This window comes from Acomys russatus, chromosome 23 (assembly GCF_903995435.1).
Source record: "Acomys russatus chromosome 23, mAcoRus1.1, whole genome shotgun sequence".
In the NCBI taxonomy this organism is placed as follows: domain Eukaryota; kingdom Metazoa; phylum Chordata; class Mammalia; order Rodentia; family Muridae; genus Acomys; species Acomys russatus.
Genome location: NC_067159.1, coordinates 20581897 through 20606981, shown reverse-complemented (window position 1 = coordinate 20606981; position 25085 = coordinate 20581897). Strand labels below are relative to the sequence as shown.

The 25085-nt window shown below is 35.5% G+C and overlaps 1 protein-coding gene across 1 annotated transcript in view; it reads right to left on the bottom strand.

Annotated features, from left to right (window-relative positions):
• The window catches only part of Dpyd (dihydropyrimidine dehydrogenase), an 877326-nt gene that overhangs the window by 751214 nt on the left and 101027 nt on the right, over positions 1-25085 (bottom strand). The window contains 1 exon segment of the mRNA XM_051165995.1: positions 10249-10331. Within this exon segment, the coding sequence (XP_051021952.1) occupies positions 10249-10331 (83 nt within the window).

The window sequence follows — 25085 nt, the reverse complement described above, 5'->3', positions numbered from 1 at the left end:
GGATGGGATAACCATTGAGATGTAATAAGAATAAATTAATAAAATAAAAGTAAAAATTAAAAAATGTAAAATAGAAAAAGCAAACAAACAAACAAAACTATCTGTTACCTTGCCTGTCCACCAAAGCAACAAATCGAAACAATAATGTAACTTATTAGTTTTCTTCATTGTTTGTCAGAATGGAACATTTGTTTGCCTCCAGGGTAAATTAGACACAAGCAATAGATACAATGCAATATATAACATAGTAACTTGAAATACTGGATGAAAAGTGTTAAGTTCTTGTTCAGTGGGACACATTGATATATGAAAAATGAAATGCTAACATTCAGAATTTGCAAAGAACCAGCAGACTTAAATACCAAGGAAATAAAAGCAACAATCAACAAGTGGACTAATGAATTAAACTTTTCAGCAGAAGAAACACAAGTGGTCAAAAATTTACTTTAAAGACCAGCCAAGGTCACCAGTCACCAGGGAAATACTAATTAAATATACTTTGATATCCTACCTCATTCCAGCAGAAAGGCGGTGATTTAAGAAAATTGGTGAGGATGTAGCATAAAGGAAACCTTTATTTACTGCTGATGGGGATAAAAATAATTACAGCAATTAAAAAAAATAAATTTAGAGTTGCTATGCAAATTAAAAATAGAAAAATTAAAGTACAACTACTATATGACATAGATATTTCACTCCTGGGAAGACACACAAAGACATCCATATCTTACCACGGTGATATTTGTATGCTGGTGTTTATTGTTTTTCTATTCATGATAGCAAGGAAGTGAAAGAAACCTAGTCCCTCAACAGATACAAAGCTAAGGAAAACCTACATGTCTAAAATGGAATGCAATTAAGCTCTATAAGGAAAAATGAAATCACAAGATTCCAGGAGAATACATGTAGTTAGTATGTATATATAGTAAGGGAGGCCACTCACTCTCAGAAAGAAGTAAAAAAAAAGGAACACATGTTCTCCCTCATCTGCAGATCCTAGCTTATTATATATAACATATAATATAAAACAATTGCATGTGTGGTCATGATATAACAGTATAAGGAATAAGAAATGGTAATGATGCTGGGTGATGAGGGATAGAGGACATGTGAAACATCAAAGAAGACATAAAGCCCACTTCGTTTTTGACTATTAACTCTGTCATGGATTTTTTTTTTTCCTGTTGGATATGTGCAGGAAACTGTGATTTGTAGTCAAAGTGTAAAATACAAGATGAGGCTCTAAGGCTTCAGGATGGCTATTCACTATATACAAATTCACGAAGACGTATAGATTTTAGTTCTAGGTCAAGGGCCTGTGGATGTGGCTATGTTATGCTAGTTGTGGATGTTTTTGGTTTTCAAGATATTTATAGTAAAATTATTGTATTTTTAAAAATCAAACTAAAAACGGAAAAAGAAACAAAAGGCTGACAGAAGTGTCGATGTAAATTAACCATAAGAGATGATTTGGGGAACCGGTGGAAGCCAGCTATTGTATCTTAGCACATTAGGAAAGGCATCAAGATTGATGAAAGTAGCTTTAAAAAAAAAAGCCAATGTATTCCTAAACAATAGTCTATTATCTATAAAGCCATTCTATTATTCTCCTTAAGTTGTAGAAGATGCCAAATATAATTACAAAATACATATTCAAAACATGTAAACCACTAATTTTCCACTTGTAAAAGCCTGATTCAAAAAGCAATTTATTTTATGGTTTACTTAAGCTCCGTAACTACATTAAAATATGATAGTATATACACAACAGCTTGTTAACAAGACTATCAAAACATTAAAATCATAATGCGCCACTTCAATTATGGATACTTAAAATTAGAGCTAATCCTCACAGTACCGATTTTTATCTCCTAAATAATTTTAGCTATTAGCTGTTCATTCAAATTCTGTATCTCGGATGATCAGCATTCCAGAGGAAGATCTTCTCTCCGCGCTCTTCTTCAGTAGCAAACAGAAGCTGCCTCCCTCTCCTCTAGTGAGAAACCTCCCAGTGGGTTTCAAGCATCCTAATGTTGTGATGCTTCAATAGAGCTTCGCATGCTTCAACTAGAAGACTTTTTGTTGGTACTTCCTAACTGTAATTTTGCTACTGTTATGAATTGTAATGTAAATATCTCTGTTTTCTGATGACCTTAAGCAACCCCAGTTAAAGGTTCCTTTGTGGGTCCCAACCCAGAGGTTGAGAACCAGTGTTCTAGACTTTAAGATGCAGTCTTTGGCAAGAGCAGAAAATTAGAATCCTTTTCATGGCTTTTGCCTAGGTTTCTACTGATGTTCTTGGCAGCAGGGTCATTTCAATAAGTTATCCTAAGGGTGCTATCATTCCAAATGTGTCTAATTGGTCATCAAAGGCATTCACAATTGTGTCTCTGTGTGTGTGTTTTGTTTTTGTTTGTTTGTTTGTTTTTATAAAACGCTGCCCTAAATCAAGCAGTACTTAGGACACAGTAGTCACAGAGAGTTGAACACACCAATTCCTATCTCACTGACTATCACCATGGGTTTTATAAATGAATTAGTTACCCTACATTAGATTTCCTTGCTGCAAGCTTTTTGCAGAACTTCTAACTGGTAATTATATAATCAATATTCCTCACATTGGACATCTAATTAAGTTTTAAAGTAATGAAAACAATGCTATACTGAAAACATTTACAATTTATATTGAGGGGCCGTAGCCAATGAAAGAAAATTTGAGGGAATATCATTAATATATTATCTAATTTCAATTAAAACAGAAGAGCACCAGCATTTCATCTACGAATATAATAACAAACTTTTTTTCTTTTTCAGTACACACATACACCTGAATATTTCTCATAATAGGAGTGATGTTTATTTACTCCTAAAAATGCTGAACACAAATATGCTACAATGTTAAACCTTCTAAGATCACAGACAACATTACATAATATATTCAGAATTTTAAAGAGGAAAATTTATTTACATTCCATATTATTTAACCAACCTACTAGTTCCACTAAAATATTTCCCAACCCTTTCTTATTTATTTTGTATTCTTTTTAAGCCCTACTTCAAACTTTCACAATTTAAAAGTCATTTACTGCATTTTATAGTGTGCTACTCCCAGATATGTTAGATTTTCTTTTTTGAATTATCATAAAATAATTTTAAAGAGCATGATTGCATGCTTGCAATTGTAATGCACATATGGAAAAACTAAAGGGAATTCTAAAACCATACATGTTGTCATACTGCAAGTTTTCCTTGACTCAGAGTTGGATTCTACATACATAATTGTATATATATTCCGCAGTCACAAACATTGCACATAAATGCATATACATATGTACCTACAGGCACATGTATGTTTATCCCCAACACTTGAAAAGTAATACAGTGATGATATTATTTAGATGGACACAATTTCTCAACATGATAATCCTTTGCTCAAATTATGGTGGAGAGTCAGTTAAAGAAATTTTAGTTTAGGTACAGACACAACAAATTGATAAAAAACAGTACTGAAGTCAAACCACATAGTGAAATAACTTTACATCAGATGGCAACAGGCCTCACCACCACTGGGATATCAGTGGGAGGTGGCGTGGAAGGGGTGAAAACTGAAGACCTACTTAGGTTCCTACATCAAGACAGGGTAGGACTGAGATTCTGAATAATCTCTCCTTGTTTTCAAATATTCTATGGACTTCAATCTTCCTATATGACGTTTAGATAATTATTTCTATCCCTGCTGCCTCTAATAATCTGAGTCAAAACTAAAGAATGAAGAATGAAACACATTACAGCAACCTTAACCTTTTGATTCAAACCCCAAGTAGACTAATTATATCTCCTAGAAATCACTCCCTAAGTTGACATGTTAGAATACATATTTTTGACTCTGCGTCTATGCCTAGTTTCCCTTGCACCTTCCAGTTCTATTACACACACCAGAAAAAAAGCCAGCAAACATAAATTGTATGACTCAACATCTCCACCTAGTGACAAGAATCTCAACACGTGATGAAGCCAAGAAGGAAGGAAAGGATGGGGTTCCTGATGTCCTGGCAGCTCCTTCCAGGCTAAAGACTCAGAAGCAACAGCCCTGACCTGAGAGCCTGCTCCTTAAACAACTGCAAAGTTAAGTTCTCCAGTTAATGTGTCCTAGAGCTATGCCCCTAAACCCAACCCAACCAACTTACATGTCTACACCCATAAGTCCCTGCTGATGACTTCCAACTCTTTTTGCTTTGTTTTTCCTTAATGAGAGACACTGAATTCTACGGCACCTTTCTTTACAGAATTTAACTTCTCGGTTTCCCACGTTATTCAGTTCTAATGCCTATCAGCTCCATGTACCACCCACCTGGTACTCATTGTGCATTTCTGCCCCTGGATCTGTGAGTGGACACATGTGTAAGAGAGCCTCACCTTCCCCCTTATACTCAGATTTCATTAGACGGTGCAAGGCAGGCACCAAATATTAAAGTACAGAAATCAAATCACACCGTGAAGCGATGAAAGGGTGGAATCAGCTGAAATAAGCAGAAAACACTATGAACGGAAGGCACCAAGTTACTACTGATATTATCATACAGTGGACCCCAGACTTGACCTGGAGAACAGGTCTATATTGTGTGTTTAGATGTGTGTCTTTAATGTCATCATTTTCACAAAATTTGTAGAATATTTCCACAGACAAGGAGCACTCGGATGAGCGATATATAAGCACATATCATTCCTTTACTATTTTACATGTGAAGACTGCAGTAAAATTTTCCAGTCAGCTCCACAAACATGTATGATAGAAGCAAATTATGTTTAAAAAGTCCTTCATCCTATCAAAAGAAAACAAAGTATACAAAGGCTGTAAACTTTGGTGTCTTATTCTTACGAATTCTTATAAATTAAAAGGTATTCTCTTTTATTTGTTTCATGCCTTACATCAACTCAAAGAAATTTTCAACCTTGCTTACAAAAAGGTAAAGTAAAACTGATATTATGGTATACAATGAATTTGCATACTTTTTGTAAAGTTTATGCTTTTGTCTGCCATATCAAAATACTCCCTGAATATTTTCCAGAATCTCAATCACACTTTTCTGGTGATGTACCAAGCATGTATTTTAATTTTTTTGCACAGGTTGTAATATGTTTAATGGAAGTGTTTAAGTTTTGCTGACAATTTCCAGTTCATGGGAGTTTTCATGTAATCCAAGCTTTGTGATTATTTCCCGTGACATTTCATTTATCTTCATTCATCGAGCTTCAGAGCTTTGGTCGCATGTATAATCCTCTGGAATCTGATATTTTCATTTTTTATTTCATTTATCTCTTTATTTGTGTGAAGTTTGCTTTGGCCATTTGAGATGAGAATATGAATTGACTTCTGTTTTAAAACCAGCAAGAGTTGGTAGTATAGGTGAGTCAACTAGTCCTGAATAATGCAGGGACTTTAATCTGAGTGACTTCAGTAGATCATTACAGGGATTACTGTCACTGTTAGCCACTAACTGGCTGCAACACAAAGGAACGCTTAGGAGTCCCTCCATTTACTTTGAAGACAATCCAGCTCATTAATTGTCTCCTTCTTTACGTTTTAACAATGTTGAGAACTTAACTTTTTTGAGTCATGAAGATTGACGCTGAGGCCTCACACATACTGGCAAGTGCTCTTCTGCAGAACAATATTCCTAGGCCCTCTTTCTACTTCTTAGAGGTGTTTGGGTTTTTGTTTTTGTTTTTGTTTTTGTTTTGGTGTGGTTGATCCTCCTAGGCTATTTAGAAACAAATACAGCTCGAGAGAATAATATTCATGCTGTCTTTTCTAGACTAAGCCACACCTGTTACGTTTGTGAATGGACCATTTCTGTCATCTTCATAAGAGAGAGTACAGTCATGTTTGATGTGTGTTGTAGTTATTATTATTATAGGTTTATTTTAATAATAATGTTATTAATATTATTATTTTTAATATTTTCTTTTTTAATAAAAATATTATTAGTATCCTTTTGATATTATTATTATTATAGGCATAGTTATTATATGGCAGTATTTTCTAACCCACTAGCAATCAATCAAGGCATAGCCAGCTGTTATATTTTAAAATAGCCTCAGTTAACCGGGAGCAGGGTAGATATTAATCCCCTAAACTACTTCCCACAGTATTTTCTATCAAGCTACCTCCCATCAATAATCCCAAATACTTGCTAATTATCATGATATGGATCAGGTCTCCATCCACACCAGCCAGGTGCTTCTCTTCCACCTAACCCATGGAGCAGCCTCCTTACTCCTCTCCTCTCTTCCAGTCTTTCCTCCTCCCAAGATTCTCTCCTCTCCAAACCCTGGAACCTTAGCCACACCTATCCCAGTTGCTCTGCCCAGGTGTGATGGCCTTTTATTGGTCAAACAGGGTAACTCTTAGGCAAGATACAGGTGGGGCACAGAACCAGCCAGCAGTAATTAGCATCACAATACACCAGACCAACCTCCAACACAAGTGCAGGACCAAGGTCTGACTGAATTGTGGGATTATATTTTCTCTGTGCCAATTGCACATTCCACACACACAGGGTAGTCTTTACTATCTCAAATGCATCTGAAGGGAAAAATAATCTTCTTGTAGTCCTTTATCATCTTCCCTCTCTCAATTACTGCACTTATTCAAGGTATTATTTAGCTAGAATACTCCACAGGGAAAGTTGCAGTTTCTTGTTTTTTTTGTTTTTTTGTTTTTGTTGTTGTTTGTTTGTTTGTTTGTCCTTAGGAGGAATCCAGGCTGAGAGCATCTTTCCACCTAGAATCCCTGACAGTATTGAAACAGTTCATGAGCTGATAAGGAAAAGAATCAAGATGCATATCAAAGACCAGCCACACACAGTGCTGTGCAGCAGCTGAATCCTCTCTAAGTACACAGATGCAGAAGCTTGGTAGAACAGGAGGTACCCAACAGAAGACTGGCCTCAGAGGGAGCCAAAGCCAATCTACCAACTCCAGGAAGGTCTACCAAAGTGCCCTCTAACCCCCCCCCACACACCCATACCCTATACCCCCTAAACATTCTCAGAACAAGAGTACCCCTGTGGACACCTGAATTTACTGAAGAGCTAGTGAAGAGATGACTGGTGAGAGGCAAGAATGCATCCTTTGCCAAGGTAACCCATGGCAGAGGATAAAGATGCTACTGTTAAGTGCGTGGAGCCAGAGTGGATTTCAAGTATTCAGCCGAAGATCTGATCTTTTTCGCTTTTGCCTCCACTGAATAACTAGCTCACACGAGGGCACAAACTGTATCCCTCGTCCCTCGTATCTATAGCGTCACCTGGTGTGTTGTAAAAATGTAAGGCAAGGTTTTTCTTTTTTTTTAAGAGGCAAATGGTGTTCTCTATTTTTCCCATGGCACTGCCCTTCTGTATTCCTACTCCATAGAGCAATAAATGTGTCTTTATAGTTTTACACTCGATATTATCAATAACATATCAAAACTACTAAAAAAAAAAAAAAACGATTCCTTCAAATAATTTAAATTGTTTTTCACAGAACACTAGGTTCTATATAAAGTTGACCTACATCATATTTTAACAATAATCTCACTGAGCCTCCTGATGTCAGTCCTTCTGCCAACTGAGGCATCCCTACGTCATTTCTACCTGTGCCCTGCTGCCCTACACCTGTTCTGAGGTCCCGAAGTGCCCGTTATCCCAGTGAAACTCTGATTGTTCTATTTCTACTTATGAATTCATGGCAAAGATGAAACCTACAATTTATCATAAAAGTCTATCTGCATGTACGGCTCTGATTTAAGAACAAGAACAACAAGTACAAAAATAAGGTTGCCTTCCATCACAGCCTTATTGTCTTTAGAGCAAGTCTTCACATTCCAGTGACATTTTCTCCACTTTATACAATTCTCACTACCTCCAACACTGTCTTTTACCCTCAGTGAACCTCTTCACGTGTCTGTGCTTGATGCTGGTCCATCCAACCTTCATATGAGGAATAACTGATCACAGATTACAGAGAAATACACTTTTTCTCCTTAATTTTTTTTTTTTTTAAATCTCATTGTGATCTCTTCTGTCTAGATCTTTTCCTGTGAAAGAAAGTATGAGAAACAGAATATACCCATGGACAATAATATACTGCATTATCTAAGGCTACTGGTTACTAAATTATTTCACTGTGTTTAATGAGTTCAGACATGTGTGTGTGTGTGTGTGTGTGTGTGTGTGTGTATACACATAAAATATTCAGCCTGAGTAAACAAATGCATTTCACCACCATGTGATTAAATTCTGAATTAAATTATCTGCACTGCTGCCCTACTCATTGCATGGGTGGCCAGAGGTCACACCAACCAGGTAATTAATGCTGGTTCTACACCCCCATGCGTTCATTCCTGCTTCTGCATTAGAAGCAAGATCCCCCAGTATGTGCTTAAGTAGTATTTATTTTAAAAATTGGCACAATTTAAGAATCTTTTTTATCTATAGTTCTCCTACAATTCGGCTTGGTTTTTCTTGAGGACAGATCTCCTGCACTGTTCACAGGTCCTTCGGTTCATTATGTCTCCCTCATTCACATCCACACCCATTCACAGAGCCCTCTCAATTCTCCCTGTGTTTTTGGTGTTCAGTTCTTTTATTCAAAAGCATGAGAGCTGGCATCCTCTTTGTCTTCCTGTTTGTTCATGTGTTTATTTCAAGATGAATAGAAATTAAATTGCCAAAATAATTGTTTTCTAAATGGATATTAGTATGCGCATTTCACATATTCAAAATTATAATATAAGCTCCACATAAATGACATGTTCAATTTATAGCAGTATGGCAGTTTTCAATAAAGAATAAAGAACATATTTAAAAACAGGAATTCATTCATAATTTCTGTCCTAGACTTTCCTATGGTATATTTTATTTTTAATTTTAAATTTACAATTATTTTCAGTAACATAATCTTTCTTTGACTGTCATTGTATTTTATATAGACACAAATTCTCTATTGTGTACTCAGTTTTATTTTTCCATCTTTTTTATTAGTAAAGACATTAACAATAAAATAGGTTCCCTTGCTCCAGCTGGTAATTTCTCCTCCACACTAGTAATATATTATTCCCCTTTTTGTGACATCATAATCATCTATACAGAAGTACCATGTATCTTTGTGTAGAAGCTACTGTTTCCATTAAATTTAATTACCTCCCCCTGTGGTTTTAAATAGAAGTGCCTTCAAAATGAGGGCAGCTTCTATTAAATTTAATTACTTTCTCCCGCTGCTTGCACAGTGAAAGGAAGGCTGCTAAATGAGAGTGGCTTCTAAACTAAAGTATATGGTAGCTGTGTGCAAGAAATAACAAAATTATGTTTAAACCAGCAGACATTCTGTTTCCCGTGTTTTAACTTTCTTTCAGCCATTTAAAATAAATGAACACTAAGATTATTTTTAAGTAATGTTAGCTTTATGAGTAAAACAGACACAAATCCACTGTTTCATTGCACAAATGCACAAGAGTGTGCCACTGTGTGTTTCAAGCTGGGAACTTTTAGGGCTGGTTGTTTGTGACTTCCTTGTTCTAAGGATAACGAGCTTATTACTCAGACATTGTTAGTGTCTAGTTAAATTTTTCCTTGATTCTGATCAAATGAATTTAAAAGATGCTTCATTAAAGGTTATTAAAAAGATATCAAGACTAGAGCAATTATTGAGAAATAATAATAATGATGTTAAGTGGAAACAACCAGCACAACAACAGGCTACTTCTAGACATTTACAGCAAAGGGAAGTGGTTCTATGGAGTGAAATAGTGAGAAAATGTAATTCACTTTAAAAATATTTTCAATCCTAAAAAAAATAACACAGAAGATGAAATTTTAACTACCCCATTTCAAATTAAATATTAATTAGGGAATGGTATTCAGCTCGCCTACCTTTACACAATGTTTATTTTCTACTCACAGGCAGAATTTAGATGAACAATATTTTCATTCAATCACACAATTTAGTATAAATATAAAACAAGACACCCCGTAAGCATTCTAAGTAACAAATTAAACATTTACATTTTTTACTGTGCACTGAGGCTTAACATTTATGCAGCTTCAAAACCAAAGTACAGCCTCAAGGGAAGTCTCTCCACTGACAAATTAATACCTTAGAGAACAGAGCTGAATGGTGGCAATGAACTCATTTGTTCCCCCAATAATGAAGAATGACTTTTTCTTTACCACATCTGTGACTGTTGCTATGGTGACCCAGACTTACCTCATTGCTTCTCGGAGAGCGCCTCGCTCACCAAGAGTAGTGTGCTTGATGTCATCAAAATTATTCTCCAGCTTCTCGCAGGTCTGCAACACATTAAAACACCAAATTAATTTCCCATACACATCCCAAAATTTTTGTCTATGTGGTTATGTAAAATTATAACTGATTGTATTAATCGAAGGCTCATGAAAAATAGGCACACCGCTTTAATTGGGTAGGATTCATTAAAATCGACAGTGAAATTCAACAGCCACAAACTCAAAAGTCTTATGATGCAGCTGCGAGAGAAATCTTTTCATCATACTTTTTTTCAAAATAGGTGTTAAAAAGAAAGAAAGAAAGAAAGAAAGAAAGAGTGTCAAATAAAACTGGCCAAACGGCCAGGGTTTTACAGAAGAGCAATTAGTTTTCTAAATAATCTCAAATTCATTAATGCCAATGTAGACTTAAAAGAGAAAAATGAGTAAAAGTTCAAAATATTGGTGATAAGTGTTTATGATAATGACCCATTTCAAAATTAGGTAGGTGTGCACTTAAAAGGAGGGGGCCAAAGTAGGCTAAGAGTTCCACACATTTTAACCAAAATGTAGCGCCAGATTCTCAGGACAGTCTCATGTATTATACTTCAAATTATATATATGAATGCACAAATTTTTATCTCAAAAAAAAAATTAGCTCGATTTTTGGATCATTATGACATCCAGTCTTTGAGGGATATTAAATCAAGAACAAATATCACAGGCAATTTAAACGTCATAAAATGTCTCCACTATATAGTAAACACACTAATACTAGTACATTTGAGTTTCTAAACGTAAATTTAAGTTTTAAACTACAATTCTTAATTTAATGGTACTCTTTAAACCAACAATTGTATATAACCCAGTAAGTTTTAAGTTTGTATAACTTATATCAAATTTTAACCTAAGTGGGTATTCATTTTAATGATTTCACATGTTTTAGTAACAAAACAGTAGTTTTTAGATTTGTTTGTTTGTTTTTGCTTTTGTATTTATTTTATAAACAGAAAGAGTAAATAATGAAATTGGGTTATTAACGTGCTATTTCTATTCCCTAGTTATAAATAAACATGTTGGATTTCAGAAGATACAGATTTTAGATTACTGAACTCCAATGTACAAGAGTTGATTAATTTTCAACCCAATGGTATCCAATTCATCCATTTAGCCTTAGTTCTTCCACTTTAACTAGCTCATGATAAGGAAAAGATCATCATAGTCAAAATATTACCAAATGAAAATCTGGATAATGTATAATAATTTAAATTCTGTATTCCTTGAAGTGGACAATGCATTGGAAAAATTTTTATGCTTTGGATTAGTTTTTTTCATAATTTTAGGTTCCTCACATAAATTTATATTTAACAATGTTCAATTGATTATGTTTTTTAATACATAGTTATATATGTATTGCTTTTCATGGCCCATACATTTGAAATGTTCTTCAAAGTCAAAAACACCTCTTTTAGTATTGTTCAGGAAGCTTTGCACTTGCCTATTTCATCTTTTAATAAAGCATGCCTGTGAGGTGATATTTATATAGTTTAAGACTGGAAATCACAACATACCAATATCAGTGAAGTAGTATTCTCTCTAAACTCCATCTATCATTTGGAGTCTTTTTCCTATAATTAAGTTTCAGCTCCTACAAAACTTAATTGTATTCTGATCAGTTGATCAATTTTCCATATTTGTGCCCGTATTAGGCATCTTAATAATACTTATATCCACGCTATAACAAATAAAGTATTCCTACAAATAAAGACAGGAAAATGACTAAGTGGAAAAAGACAAAGCTAGTACATGAGCAATCAATTGTTCATGAAGAAATTCACATAGCCCAACAAAAATAAAATTCAACGTGATTATTCAACAGAATAAAAGAAACATTTAAGCCATAACTAAGCACCACTATGTATTTTGGAAGTGCATAAAATAAAAAAGGTATACCATTGAGTGTTATTGTTCTGGTGTAAAAACATTACACTCATAATAGACCTGTAACCTATTAACAATCACTGTTAAAAATGATGACGTAGTTTCAACAGCCAGCCATTTGCACCTGAGAATAATATATAGTGTATTCATTCAAAGTTTTGTGGAAGAATATTAATATTAATGATGTCTCATATTCACAAAAGTAAATGCAAAAAGCTTCATATTAAGATGAAACACAGAATGTGATTTTTCTGCATTCACATCCAGAAAAACTACATAGCACTGAGAATAAACGACTGTAAATATATTAACATAGAAGCACCTCAAATAATATCTGTCCTAAGAAGTGATACACAGAAGAAAGCACAATCAAAGATGCCCTCTTCTAGTTTGCTTCTCTATCTCTGTGACCCAATGAGGACCCAAACAGCTTCAGGAGGGAAGGGTTTCAGAAGCTCCAGGTCAAAATCCCTCAACAAAGGGAAGTCAGGGCAGGAGCTCAAGGCAGGAACCTGAAGGAAGGAACTCAATCAAGGTTTGTGTAGGAACCTGCTTATGACATTTCTTATATAGCCACAACCAATTTCGTCTGAGATGATACCACTCACAGCACGCAGGGCTCTCTACATCAATCAGCCAACATAAAATGCTTCATATATGTGTCCATAGGCCAAAGCAAAGGAGATAATTTCTCATTTGAGGAGGTTCCCCCTCTCAAGAGTGCCAAGTTGACGACAGAATCTAATACATGACTTACTCCATTTGTATCAAGTTCCAAAGGGGCCAGCTGACAATGAATAGTCTGAAAACTGACAGTTCATTTAGAATCATATTACAAAGAAGGAAATGCTTATTAATAAATTGAACAAACAACTGAAACTACAACAATCGTGTTTTATTTTTAATTATAAAAAAGGGAAAACATGCCATTCCCATGAAAATTTCCTATTGCTAATGTGGTGTTATCTTATGGATTGATTTAATGACATCATGCAATTCACAGAAAAATTACACTTTTTTTTTTGAAAATTGAGAAACTCTTCTCAAGGTTAACTTGAATGAAAGAGGCTAGAATGCTCAAAAGATGCTTGGGAAACAGCATGAATCTACAAGAATTATACTTTCAATTCCAAAACCTATTACTGTATTTACAGTTTGTGTAGTCATGTCCCAAGCCTACAAATTATATATGCATGACATAATTGAGACTACAACTGGACACTGTAACCTATGATGAATTCAGTATTGAAAAGAGAATCAAGAAAATTCAATGTGAGGAGGGGTGAGTACTGCAGAAATAACACAAGAGACTCACACAGCATTCAAAACCAACTCAAAATCATCACAGACCTGAACAGGAGCTAAAACTAAAAACACTTCAAAGGAGACATTTTTCTGACTTTGCATTAATCAAAAAGTTTCATAAATATATAGAAAAAACAGAAACTCATATTTAATAGAAGACTTTCTCTAAAATACATAACAACTCACACTCAACTCATAAAGGTGGCTTCTGTCACTCTATATTTTTGAATGGACAAACACTTCTCAATAGATAGTTTTCCAAAGAAAATACAAAGTGGCCAATGAAACTATAGAAATGCCCACATAATTATTGCTCGGAGGAATAATGGTATCAGTGAACTTGGGGAGAAAGGCAACAGCATCACTGAGCTACATTTGCACTTGTCACGTGCTCTACATATGAATGTAAAGATGATACCTCATTAGGAACAATTTGATGTTGTCTTAGAATGTTAGCATATGAAACAGATGACTATGAGCCATGGATAATTAATAAGGTAATATTGCCAGCAATTATATTTTATTATATGAGGATTATGATGAAATAAAAATGTTTCTATGTAAAATGTGTACACAGATTTTCACATACGCATTATCAATAACTGACACAAAGTGGAAACAACCCAAAATTAATCAAAGAGGATAAAACCCATACCACTGCCTATAAGGAGTGAAGTCACATACATTGTCCACTGCAGATGAGCCATGAAACATTATGCTAAGTGGGGAAAAGCATGTATAAATGATAGCATTTTATAATTCCATTTATAAAATACCTAGTCAGGGCAGATCAATAGAAAGCAGATTAGTGGTTGCCAAAGGCTGTGGAAAGAATGAGGTAGAGTGCTGCTAATGGGAATTTGATTTCTTGGAAATGAGAAGGAAACGTCCTGGAATTTGTGGTAATTAGGGTGCCACTTGTGAATAGACTAAAAATTATAGAATTACACTTTCAAGGGGTGAACTATATGGTATGTGTGACATATCCCGACAAAGCCATTATTTTAAAAATAGGCAAGGTAGTCTACAGCATTGAAATTTCCTGCCATAGGAGGACAAGGATGGTCTTCTGTGCACTGATTAATTAATATTTTGAAGTTCCCTCAAGGTTCTTCACAAAAAATATAACAAAAAAAAGAAAAGGTTTTAAGAGCTCTTGAAAAAACAATTCATATATCTTGACTTAAACATCACACACACACAAACACACACACACACACACACACACACACACACACGTATTTTCTATACTAGGTTTACAAGTATTTTTTAATATTTGTTTTTATTCTTTTAATTATGTGTATGTCTATATGTCAGTATGTGGCTTTGGGCTTATGAGTGCAGGTGCTTGCAGAGGCTAGAGGCTCTGGATCTCTTAGAGGTGGAATGATAGGTGGTCATGAGCCACCTGAGATGGTGCTGGAGACCTAACTCAGGTTCTGTAAAAAAGCAGCATGATCTCTCTGTGGACCCATAAGACATCACCTCAGCCAAGTTAGTGTGTGTGTGTGTGTGTGTGTGTGTGTGTGTGTGTGTGTGTGTGTGTAAAAACAAAGTAAGTATTGGCAATAAAAATAATGACTATTTTAAAAATCCATGTATATATATGTATATATATATACATATTGAAATGTATGTGTACTTGACAAGGATTCATGAGAAATTTCTACATTAAGTTCCACAAGAATTGCATCCAATCATTTCCTTAGTTCCCTTATTTTGTGTACCCCAAAAAATGGTTGTAAGGATGAATACCAAGTAAAAAAGGTAGAAGTAAATCTTGTCTACTAAATTTAACCAGGAGGGGAAGTTTTAATATGAACCAGTGACACAAGTGGTGCTGGAGAGATGACTCAGTGTGGGCAAGAGCCCTCCTCTTATGGAAGACCTTGGTTCAGTTCCCACAACCCTCACTTCCAGCCACAACTATCTGTAACTTCAGTTCTAGAGGATTCAATACCCATTCTAGAGAGATCTCCAAGGTGGTGGTACCCAGCGCATACTTTATCTGAGTAGCAGAAGATCAGAGATTGAAGACCAAGTGAGTGATCTGGCTGCTTACACCAAAGTGCCAACATCTGTGTTTATGAGACAAGTGAAGGTATCCGGGAGATAGGGATGTAGAGTTTCAGGCCTCCCAGGAATGCCTCCTGGGTCCAAGAGGCACACACAGTCTTAGGCTCCTGGCAACCTGTCTCTTCTGTCTACTCAACACAACTCCTCAGTTCAAGAAATGCACACTCCTGCATCTGGACACCAGACTCCTCCTGCCTTCCTGAGGATAGCCTCTGGTCCATGGTTCTACTTGTCCCTGGCAGAGACTGGGTGGACAACACAAGCATACAGGGTCCCATTCTAAGTTGGCAGTACCCAGAGGAGTCTGAGTACCAGGAGCATAGTGCCTGTAGGGCCAGCAACCCAGCATGCTGTGGACTCCTAAACACCAGCATCAGTTCATTTTTTTTTACCCTAAGAGAGGGTAAAGAGACATACAGGGGACCACCACAGTTAGTCCTGACATAATAAGGATGACTCTGGATTCCAGAGACATGCAGATGTGGCCTACTAACAGCTCTACTAGCTGTCTTAAGAGACCTGCAGGACCCCAGGACCACATAGGTTAGAAACAATACCCTATTTCCCTGCCTATAGGCCCAACTGGGACACAACCAGCAGAGAAGATCTGTATAACCCCCTAGCACATTCTAGGGCTCCCCACCCGGCTCATGCCCAAGAAGCTCAGCAGGCTCCAGGAACCACCAGCCAACACTAAAACAGAGGCAGCAAGATGGCTAAAGACCAAGGTAAAAAAACAATCAGTGAAAATCAGGGCAATATATATGCCAACAAGCTCTGGATATCCTAACACAACTGAAACACAGGAAAATTACCTTAAATCTATGCTTATGAATGCAAGAGGATTTTAAAGAGGAAACAAATAAATCCCTCAAAGAAATACAGGAAAACATGATAAAACAGGTGAAGGAAATGAATAAAATGAATCAATACTGAAAAATGGAAATAAAGTCAACCAAGATGTGATTGATAGCCTATGACCATATAGTGGGGGAGGAGGTCCCCCTTCATCTTAGATCTAGTGGAGGGGAATAAGGTGAATGTGGGAGGGAAGGAGGAATGTGAGGATACAAGTGATGGGATAACAATGGAGTTGTAATCTGAATAAAATTAAATAATTACAAAATAAAAAAGAAAACATAACCAGAGGAAGTTCTGGATATGGAAAACTTAGGGAAGAGAACAGAAATCACAAAGGTAAGCATCATCAACAGAATATAAGAGATGGAGGAGAGGACCTAGGTGTAAAGAATAAAATAGAAGAAATTGATTCTTGGTTCCAAGGAATAGAAATTATATTTAACTAAATTATAGAAGAAAATTTCTCCAACATAAGGATAGAGAGGCCTTTTAATATACAAGGGGCTTAGGGAACACCAAATAGATTACAGAAGAATACAAAATCCTTGCACCACATAGTAGTCAAAACACTAAATGTACAGAACAAAGAAAAAATATTAAAATCTGCAAGAGAAAATGGCCAAATAACATATAAAGGTAAACTTATCAGAATTACATCTGACTTCTCAATAGGGATTATAAAAGCCAGAAGGGCCTGGGAAGAAGTCATATACACCCTAAGAGACCACATATGTCAGCCCAGACTATGATACCCAGCAAAGCTTTCAACAGATGGATAAAACAAGATATTCTATAACAAAACCAAAGTCAAAAAATGTCTAACAGAAACACATACCTAAAGAAGTTAATAGATAGAAAACTCCAACCCAAGGAGGGTAACTATACTCAAGACAACACAGGATATAAATAACTTCACACAGCAAAACCAAAAGAAGACAAGCGCACAGACACATTACCATAATCAACATCTTATTAAAAGGAACTAACAACCATTGGTCATCAATGTCCCTCAACATCAATAGACTCACCTCTCCAATAAAAAGGCACAGGATAGAGAAAAGCATACATAAACAGGACCAAACATTCTGCTGCATACAAGAAACACATCTAAACAACAAAGATAAATGTTACCTCAGAGTAAAGTTCTGGAACAATGTTTTCTAAGCAAACCAATCCAAGAAGCAGGCTGGAGTAGCCATCTTAATATCTAATAAAATTGACTTTCAACCAAAATTAATCAAAAGAGATGGGGAAACACTTCATTTTCATCAAAGGAAAAATCCACCGAGAGGATGTCTCAATCCTGAGCATCCATTCCCAAAAAACAAAAATACCCACATTTATAAAAGCAACATTATTAAAACTTAAGTCACACAAAGATCCCCACATATTATTTGTGGAAGCCATCAGCAGCCCACTCTCACCAATGGACATATCATCAAACAGAAACTAAAAGGAGAAATAATGAAATTGACAGAGGTCATGAATCAAATAAACCTAGTAGATGCCTACAGAACTTTTCATCCAAACATAAAATAATATACCTTCTTTTCAGTACTGGTACCTTCTCCAAAATTTACCATATAGTCAGTCATAAAGCAAATCTCAACCGATACAATAAAATTGAATTAACCCAATGTAATTTAATAGATTTCTATAGATAAAATCTGTCTCGGTCATTTTTTTATTTTGCAAACTGCTAACCTGTACTTCCTGTTTACTCAGGTAATTAATTTTATTCCTTCTAAAGTCTCTGATGGGGTAGAAGATCAGATAGTTTAAGCTTACACTTAAGCTTAGTTGTTTAGGGGTTAAGATGTTTTTAGGTCTAGATAGACTTTTAAGTTGATAATGACAAGATATGATAGATATTGATTTACATTCAGAATTTTAAACTCACCAAGATAGGAAAGATGTTTTCTTCAGGGTTGTCAAACACAAATAGGCAAAACACTATGAATGTAACATTTATATAATTCCTTATTGTTTCATGGTTCTTCTTGCTATAGGTAGTTTATTGTATATGTGTGTAATAATAAAAATGTATATGTAAATAAAGTTGGACTTAAAAAGAGAGATAACAAAAAGCACAAATACTCATGGAAACTGGTCAACTCTCTGCTCAATGATGACTGAGTCAGGGTTGAAATAAAGAAAGAATTAAAGATTTCCAAAACTCAGTGAAAATGAAGACACAACATACCTAAACTTATAGCACACCATGAAACCAGTGCTAAGAGGAAAGTTCATAACACTAAACCTTCATTAAAAAATCAGAGAGGTATCATATGAACAACTTGACAGCATACCTGAAAGCTTTAAAAAAAATAAATGAACATACCCAAGAGGAATATTTGGCAAAAAATAATAAAACTCAGAAATGAAATCATTAAATTAGAAACAAAGAGAACAATAAAAAGAATCAATGAAACCGAGAGATGATTCTTTGAGAAAATCAACAAGATAGACAAACCCTTATCAAAACTGACAAAAAAGCAGAGAGACAATATCTAAATCAACAAAACAAGAAGTGAACCTGAGGACATACAAACAGACACTGAGGAAATCCAAAGAATTATTAGGTCCTACCTCAAAAGCTCATACTCCATAAAATTGGTAAATCTAAATGAAGTGGACAATTTTCTTGATAGATTCCACTTATCAAAGTTAAATCAAGATCAGATATAAAGTAAAAGAGTATTATAACACTGAAGGTAATAAAAGTAGTCATTAAAGGCACCTATCAAAAAGAAAAGGCCTAGGAAAAAATTATTTTAGCCTAGAATTTCAAAGAAATAATAATACCAATAGTCCTCAGATTATACCACTAACTAGAAACAGAGGAGCATTGTCAAGCTCATTCTATGAGGCAACAGTCACCCTGATACATAAACCATGCAAAGACCGAACAAAGAAAATTCCAGAACAATTTCCCTTATGAACATTTATTCAAAAGAATTTGCAAGCCAAAGCCAAGAATACATCGAAAATATCATCCACCATGATCGAGTAGGCTTCATTCCAGGCATGCCGAGGTGGAGCAATATATGAAAATTCATCAACATAATCCACCATATAAACAAACTGAAAGAAAAAAAATGGACATGATCAACTTATTAGATGCCAAAAAAATTTTGAACAAAATCTAACATCCCTTGGTGTTACATCTTGGAAAGGTCAGGGATACAGGGTACATCCACAAACACAATGAATGCAATATATAGAAAGCGTATTGGCAACATCAAAGTACATGTGGAGAACCTTAAAGCAATGCCACTGAAATCAGAGACAAGACAAGGCTGTTCAATCTCATCCTATCTCTTGAAAACACTGCTTTAAGCCCTAGTCAAAGCCATAAAACAACTAAAAGATATCAAGGGGATACAAATTAGAAAGAAAGAAGTCAAAGTATTGCTATTCACAGATGATACGATAGTATACATAAGTGATCTCAAAATTCCCACCAGAGAACTCCTATGGCTGATAAATACTATCAGCGAAGTGGTTGAACATAAAATTAATTTTAAAAAAATCAGTATCCCTCCTATGTACAAATGATAAACACCTGAGAAAGAACTTAGGGATGCTACACCATTCACAAAAGCTACAGATAATATAATATATCATGGTGTAACATAACCAAGCAAAACACCAAATCATAGGACAAGAACTTCAAGTCTTGCAAGAAAGAACTTGAAGAAGACATAAAAAGATATAAAGATGTTCTATGTTCTTAAACCAGTAGGATTAATATAGTAAAAATGGTCAACTTCGCAAAAGCAATCTACACATTCAATGCAATTCCAATCAAAATGCCAACACAATTCTGTACAGAGCTTGAAAGAACAATTCTAAATTTAATATGAAAAGTGAAAAATTAAGAGTGGTGGAAGAGGAAGAGATGGGGCTATGAACAGGATGCAAATAAATCAATCAAATAATTAATTTAAAAATATAGCTGTTCTGGCATTGTAGTCACCAGGAATCCATATGTTACAAGGCACACACGCAGACAAAACATCAGAATATATAAAATTCATTTTTTTAATTAAGAAAAAAGGCACAGTAGCTACAAAGTTGCCTTTAAAAGCTAAAACACACTACTAGACTTAAAAAGTTTTCAGCATATTTTGATCCACCATCTATTTAACAAATTTTATGTGGTTAGCAAGACAGTTTTTAAATTTTCATAGTATTCCACTGAATTTTGTGCAATTATTTCTTTGACTAATTTCTTTTTTTGCTTGCGTTCTGATATCTCTATAAAAACAGAGAAGGAAAGAATCTATGTGTGGAAATAAATTAAAGGATTAAAAACCCAAGAAAGACCAAAAAAAAAAAAAAGGAAGGGTCACTGTGATTATTCATTCAAATTAATTTGCTATTTGTCTCAAATTATTACTTTCATCTAAACCCATTTAAAGTATGTGACCACTATTATTAGAGGTGGTATCAAGAATAAAACTTCAGGGTTTCTAACTCTAAATCTCTATATTTTGTGTCCCCAATTCAAAATTAATAGGAAGCACTGTCAATATCCTCTATAGTCACACTATTTTTAACTTCCCTTTCTTTGGAATGAGATTACCACAGCTATTTAGGTGAATCTCTGCTACAACTGAGGCCTTTTTTTTTTTTTTTTTTTTTTTTTTTTTTTTTGTCTTCAAACTGATTCTTGCTATGAAGCCTCCTCTTAGTAAATGGATGCCTTCTCAGAGATGGCTTCTAAACCAGACATAGACATAGAAACAAATATTTCTGTTTAAGTACTCTGAATACTTTTTTCAACAAATTTCCATGCATATGTATGTGTGTATGTATATATATATATATATATATATATATATATATATATATATATATATATATATATATTCTTTTTTTTTGTAAAAGAAGTTGAATGTTTATTTTTTTAAGTTAATTTTCAGTGTATACTATTACACAAAATAATGGGATTCCTTATGGCATTTTTTACACATGGATATACTGTGCTCAGATGACATTCGCATACCTGTCCCATTGCTCATTACTGTCATCTGAGTATATATTCTTGCTTGCATCTATTTTTCTGTAATTTAACAATGAAACAATCAATCTGTGTGTCTCACAGTGCTTTTGTTCAGTTGATTCTTTTTTTAAGCAAGCCTTGGACACTTTGCATTTTCCAACAGGGATTAGCAAAATTGCACAGCACTGTACCTGGAGCTCTTTAGTTTAAAACAATCACCTTCCACTTACCTATTGTCTTTAAAACCAGCTGTGCTGCAGGGGACATGTGCTTTAATTTGTAATAGGATTGGCTAGGTGTGATAATTGCACTACTGTAATTAAGAGAGAATTTTGAAGATCTCAGTTTAGCCATAAAACATAAACAAAACAAAACAAAAAATAAAAATAATTTAAAAAAAACAAAGTCACTTGTAGCACTGGAGCAATAATGCCAGAAGCAAAACATCATCAAGGAGAACAAAAACTGGAAGCTGCTTGTCACAGCGTTATAACACAATGTCATGGGCACCCGGAACATTAGGAGGACTGCATCCAGGCTGTGTCATCCAGGAACCATCCTTAAAGCCCCTTGGGGGAAAATTACATAAGAAGCAAAAATTCATGCAAAAGTTTTATCATTTCTCATGATTTATGTTCTTCTTTGAAAAGCCAGCCAATAAGATCACTACTTGAAGTAAATTTATGCTACCGTCCACTTAACCAACTTAAAAAAAAAATGCTTAAAGAAAACTTACTGTTTAGAATACATAGGTTTAAAATTTATGGTTGTCGGCCTAGCCTTTAACAGCTGAGCCATCTCTCCAGCCCTGCAGGTTTAAAATTATGCAGATGGCTAGGAATCTACGTGCTACAAAATAATAATAATAATAATAATAATAATAATAATAATAATAATAATAATAATAATAATAATCTGCATCGTTTTGTTTTGGTTTTTGGGTGTGTCCTTTTTCGTTTGTTTTGTTTTTTGTTTTTGTTTTTCTGTATACGTTTCTAACAGAATTCTATGGACTGAGACAGTGAAGAGTAAAAAGTGCTGGAGATGAGCAATTCCTTAGATGGTAAAGGAGCTCATGCACACAATTTTGCACTGGGTTGCTAGAACTGAGAGTAAGGAAGCCAAGTGCCACCACACAGGGTGGTAATCATAGCAGAAACCATGGGTTCCAGGTGCAGACAGAGAGCCTGTCTAAAACAATAAGCTAGAGAGGGATAGAGGCAGAAACTGACATAGCACATTGGCCTCCACATACATCCACATACAGGTTCTTCTGCACCCATATGCAAACATGATATAGTAATCAAGAAATAGAAATTACAAAAAAAAAAAAAATCAAACTTCCATCCTTCTCCCTCTCTTGTCCCTCCCTCCTCACTTCTTTCTTTTTTTCTCCCTTATTTCCAGTGCACCTATAATATTTCCAAGTACCATTCTCCTCTTTGTCGCCTCAGTAAACTTTATATTTTATCATGTGTCCATCATTATGTGGAGTACAGCTTATAAAAGAAGAAACAGAGTAACTGGATTTAAATTATTTTCAAGTTCCTTGTGAAATATATCAGCTAAACTGGGAATAGGGCTTCCTCAAGACCCAGCTATTCCACTCCTTGGAATAGACCCAGAAGATGTTCTAGCACACAACAAGAAAATTTGCTCAACCATGTTCATAGCAGCCTTATTCATAATAGCCAGATCATGGAAACAGCCTAAGTGTCCATCAGTAGAAGAATGGATAAAGAAACTGTGGTACATTTACACTATGGAATACTACTCAGCTATTAAAAACAAAGAATTCCCAAAATATGTGGACAAATGGATTGAACAAGAAGTGATCATAATGAGTGAGTTAGCCCAGAAGCAGAAAGACTCAAATGGTATATACTCACATAATCTGCATACTAGCCCAAGGGGCATGTCCCATGAAAGCCTTCACTTACCAGGAAAGTGAGACAGAGGGGAGGACATCCTATTGGGACTCTAGATGAGAGAAGTATGGGAGAATAGCAAAGTAGAAGGATCCAGAGGGTCCTAGATACCTACAAGAAGAACATTATAATAGGCAGATTTGGGCCCAGGGGTCCTGCTCAAACTATGGCTCCAGCCAACAACAATACAGGTCATAAACTTGAAACTCCTACCCAGATCTAGCCAATGGACAGAACATTCTCCAGAGTTGAGTGGAGAATGGGGTATGACCTTCACACGTACTCTGGTGCCTTTGAGAAAAGTGATGAAAATATTCCATGGATATAAAGATAAAAAAGGAACAGAAGCACACGAGACCTAAAAGTAAGGTCCCTTGAAGACTTGAAGGCTCAAGAAATTCACTAGGCTAGCCTTCCATTAGCTAAAAGGGGACATTCCAGAGGCTTGAAGCAAATCCAGCACTTTAATGATGAGAACTTTTGTTTTCTGTAGGGACTTTATCTGGAGATGGCTCAGAAGTGCATCTTCTATTATGAGGTGGAATGGAAAGCCTAACTTTGACTAACAGAAAACAAAAGAACTCAATATTTTCTACTCTGAACATGATTAAGGTTTATTATGCTTAACAAAAACCAGAGGAAAGAAGTGAGACCATACGTATTTCAACAACAGCTTTTAGCCAAAGTATTTCCGTACCCAGAAAAAAAAAAGAACCCCAAGATTATTATGTTTCATGAATAGAAAAGAGAATCAAAGTCCACAGGCCTTAGATTCTATTTCTAACAGTGTTAGGTTCTGTCCATATGTAATACACAGCCCACGCAACTGATGACTTCAACTGCTTATCTTCTGCATCAACATTCCAATTGGTCTGAGGCACATAGGCTCCCTGCCCTCCGTGCCCATGATCTCTGTCATTAGTATCTCCCTGATATCAGGGATTAATCAACACATAAAAAGTGAGCCAATGGCCTCCTACCAAAGTCCTTCTTCAGCTCTGTTCACATGAGTTGAAAGCAAAGAAAATTAAAAGCTTATTTAACACTGTTAAAGAAGGCACCAGCCAAGGACAACACAGGCGGTAAACTTTAAACCCCTACCCAGATCTAGCCAATGGTCAGAACAGTCTCCACACTTGAGTGGAGAGTGGGATATGACTTTCTCACATACTCTGGTGCCTCACATTTGACCATGTCCCCTGGAGGGGGAGACCTGGTGGCACTCAGAGGAAGGACAGCAGGTTACCAGGAAGAGACTTGATACCCTATGAGCACATACAGGGGGAGGTAATCCCCCTCAGGAACAGTCATAGGGGAGGGGAATAAGGGGAAAGGGGGAGGGAGGGAAGAATGGGAGGACACAAGGGATGGGATAACCATTGAGATATAACAATAAATTAGTAATAAAATTTTTTTTAAAAAAGAAGCTATTCGTTATGTTAATGTAGGGTGATTTCAGAAAGTAATTTCAATCAAACACAAAACAGATACTTTTGACTGTGTTTGTAGAGTAAGAAAGTTCCTGGCGCCTCTGGAAACTCCTAAAATGCAGATCTTGGAATGAATGCTTAACAGTTTGCTAGGAAAATGAAGCAGGGCACTTCTGTCTGTGTGTGCTCTATGCCTTACAGTGTGGAGAAACAAGGAATCCAGCATACGCATGTGTAGGCCAAATTAATATCCACAAATATTTTGCAGGCA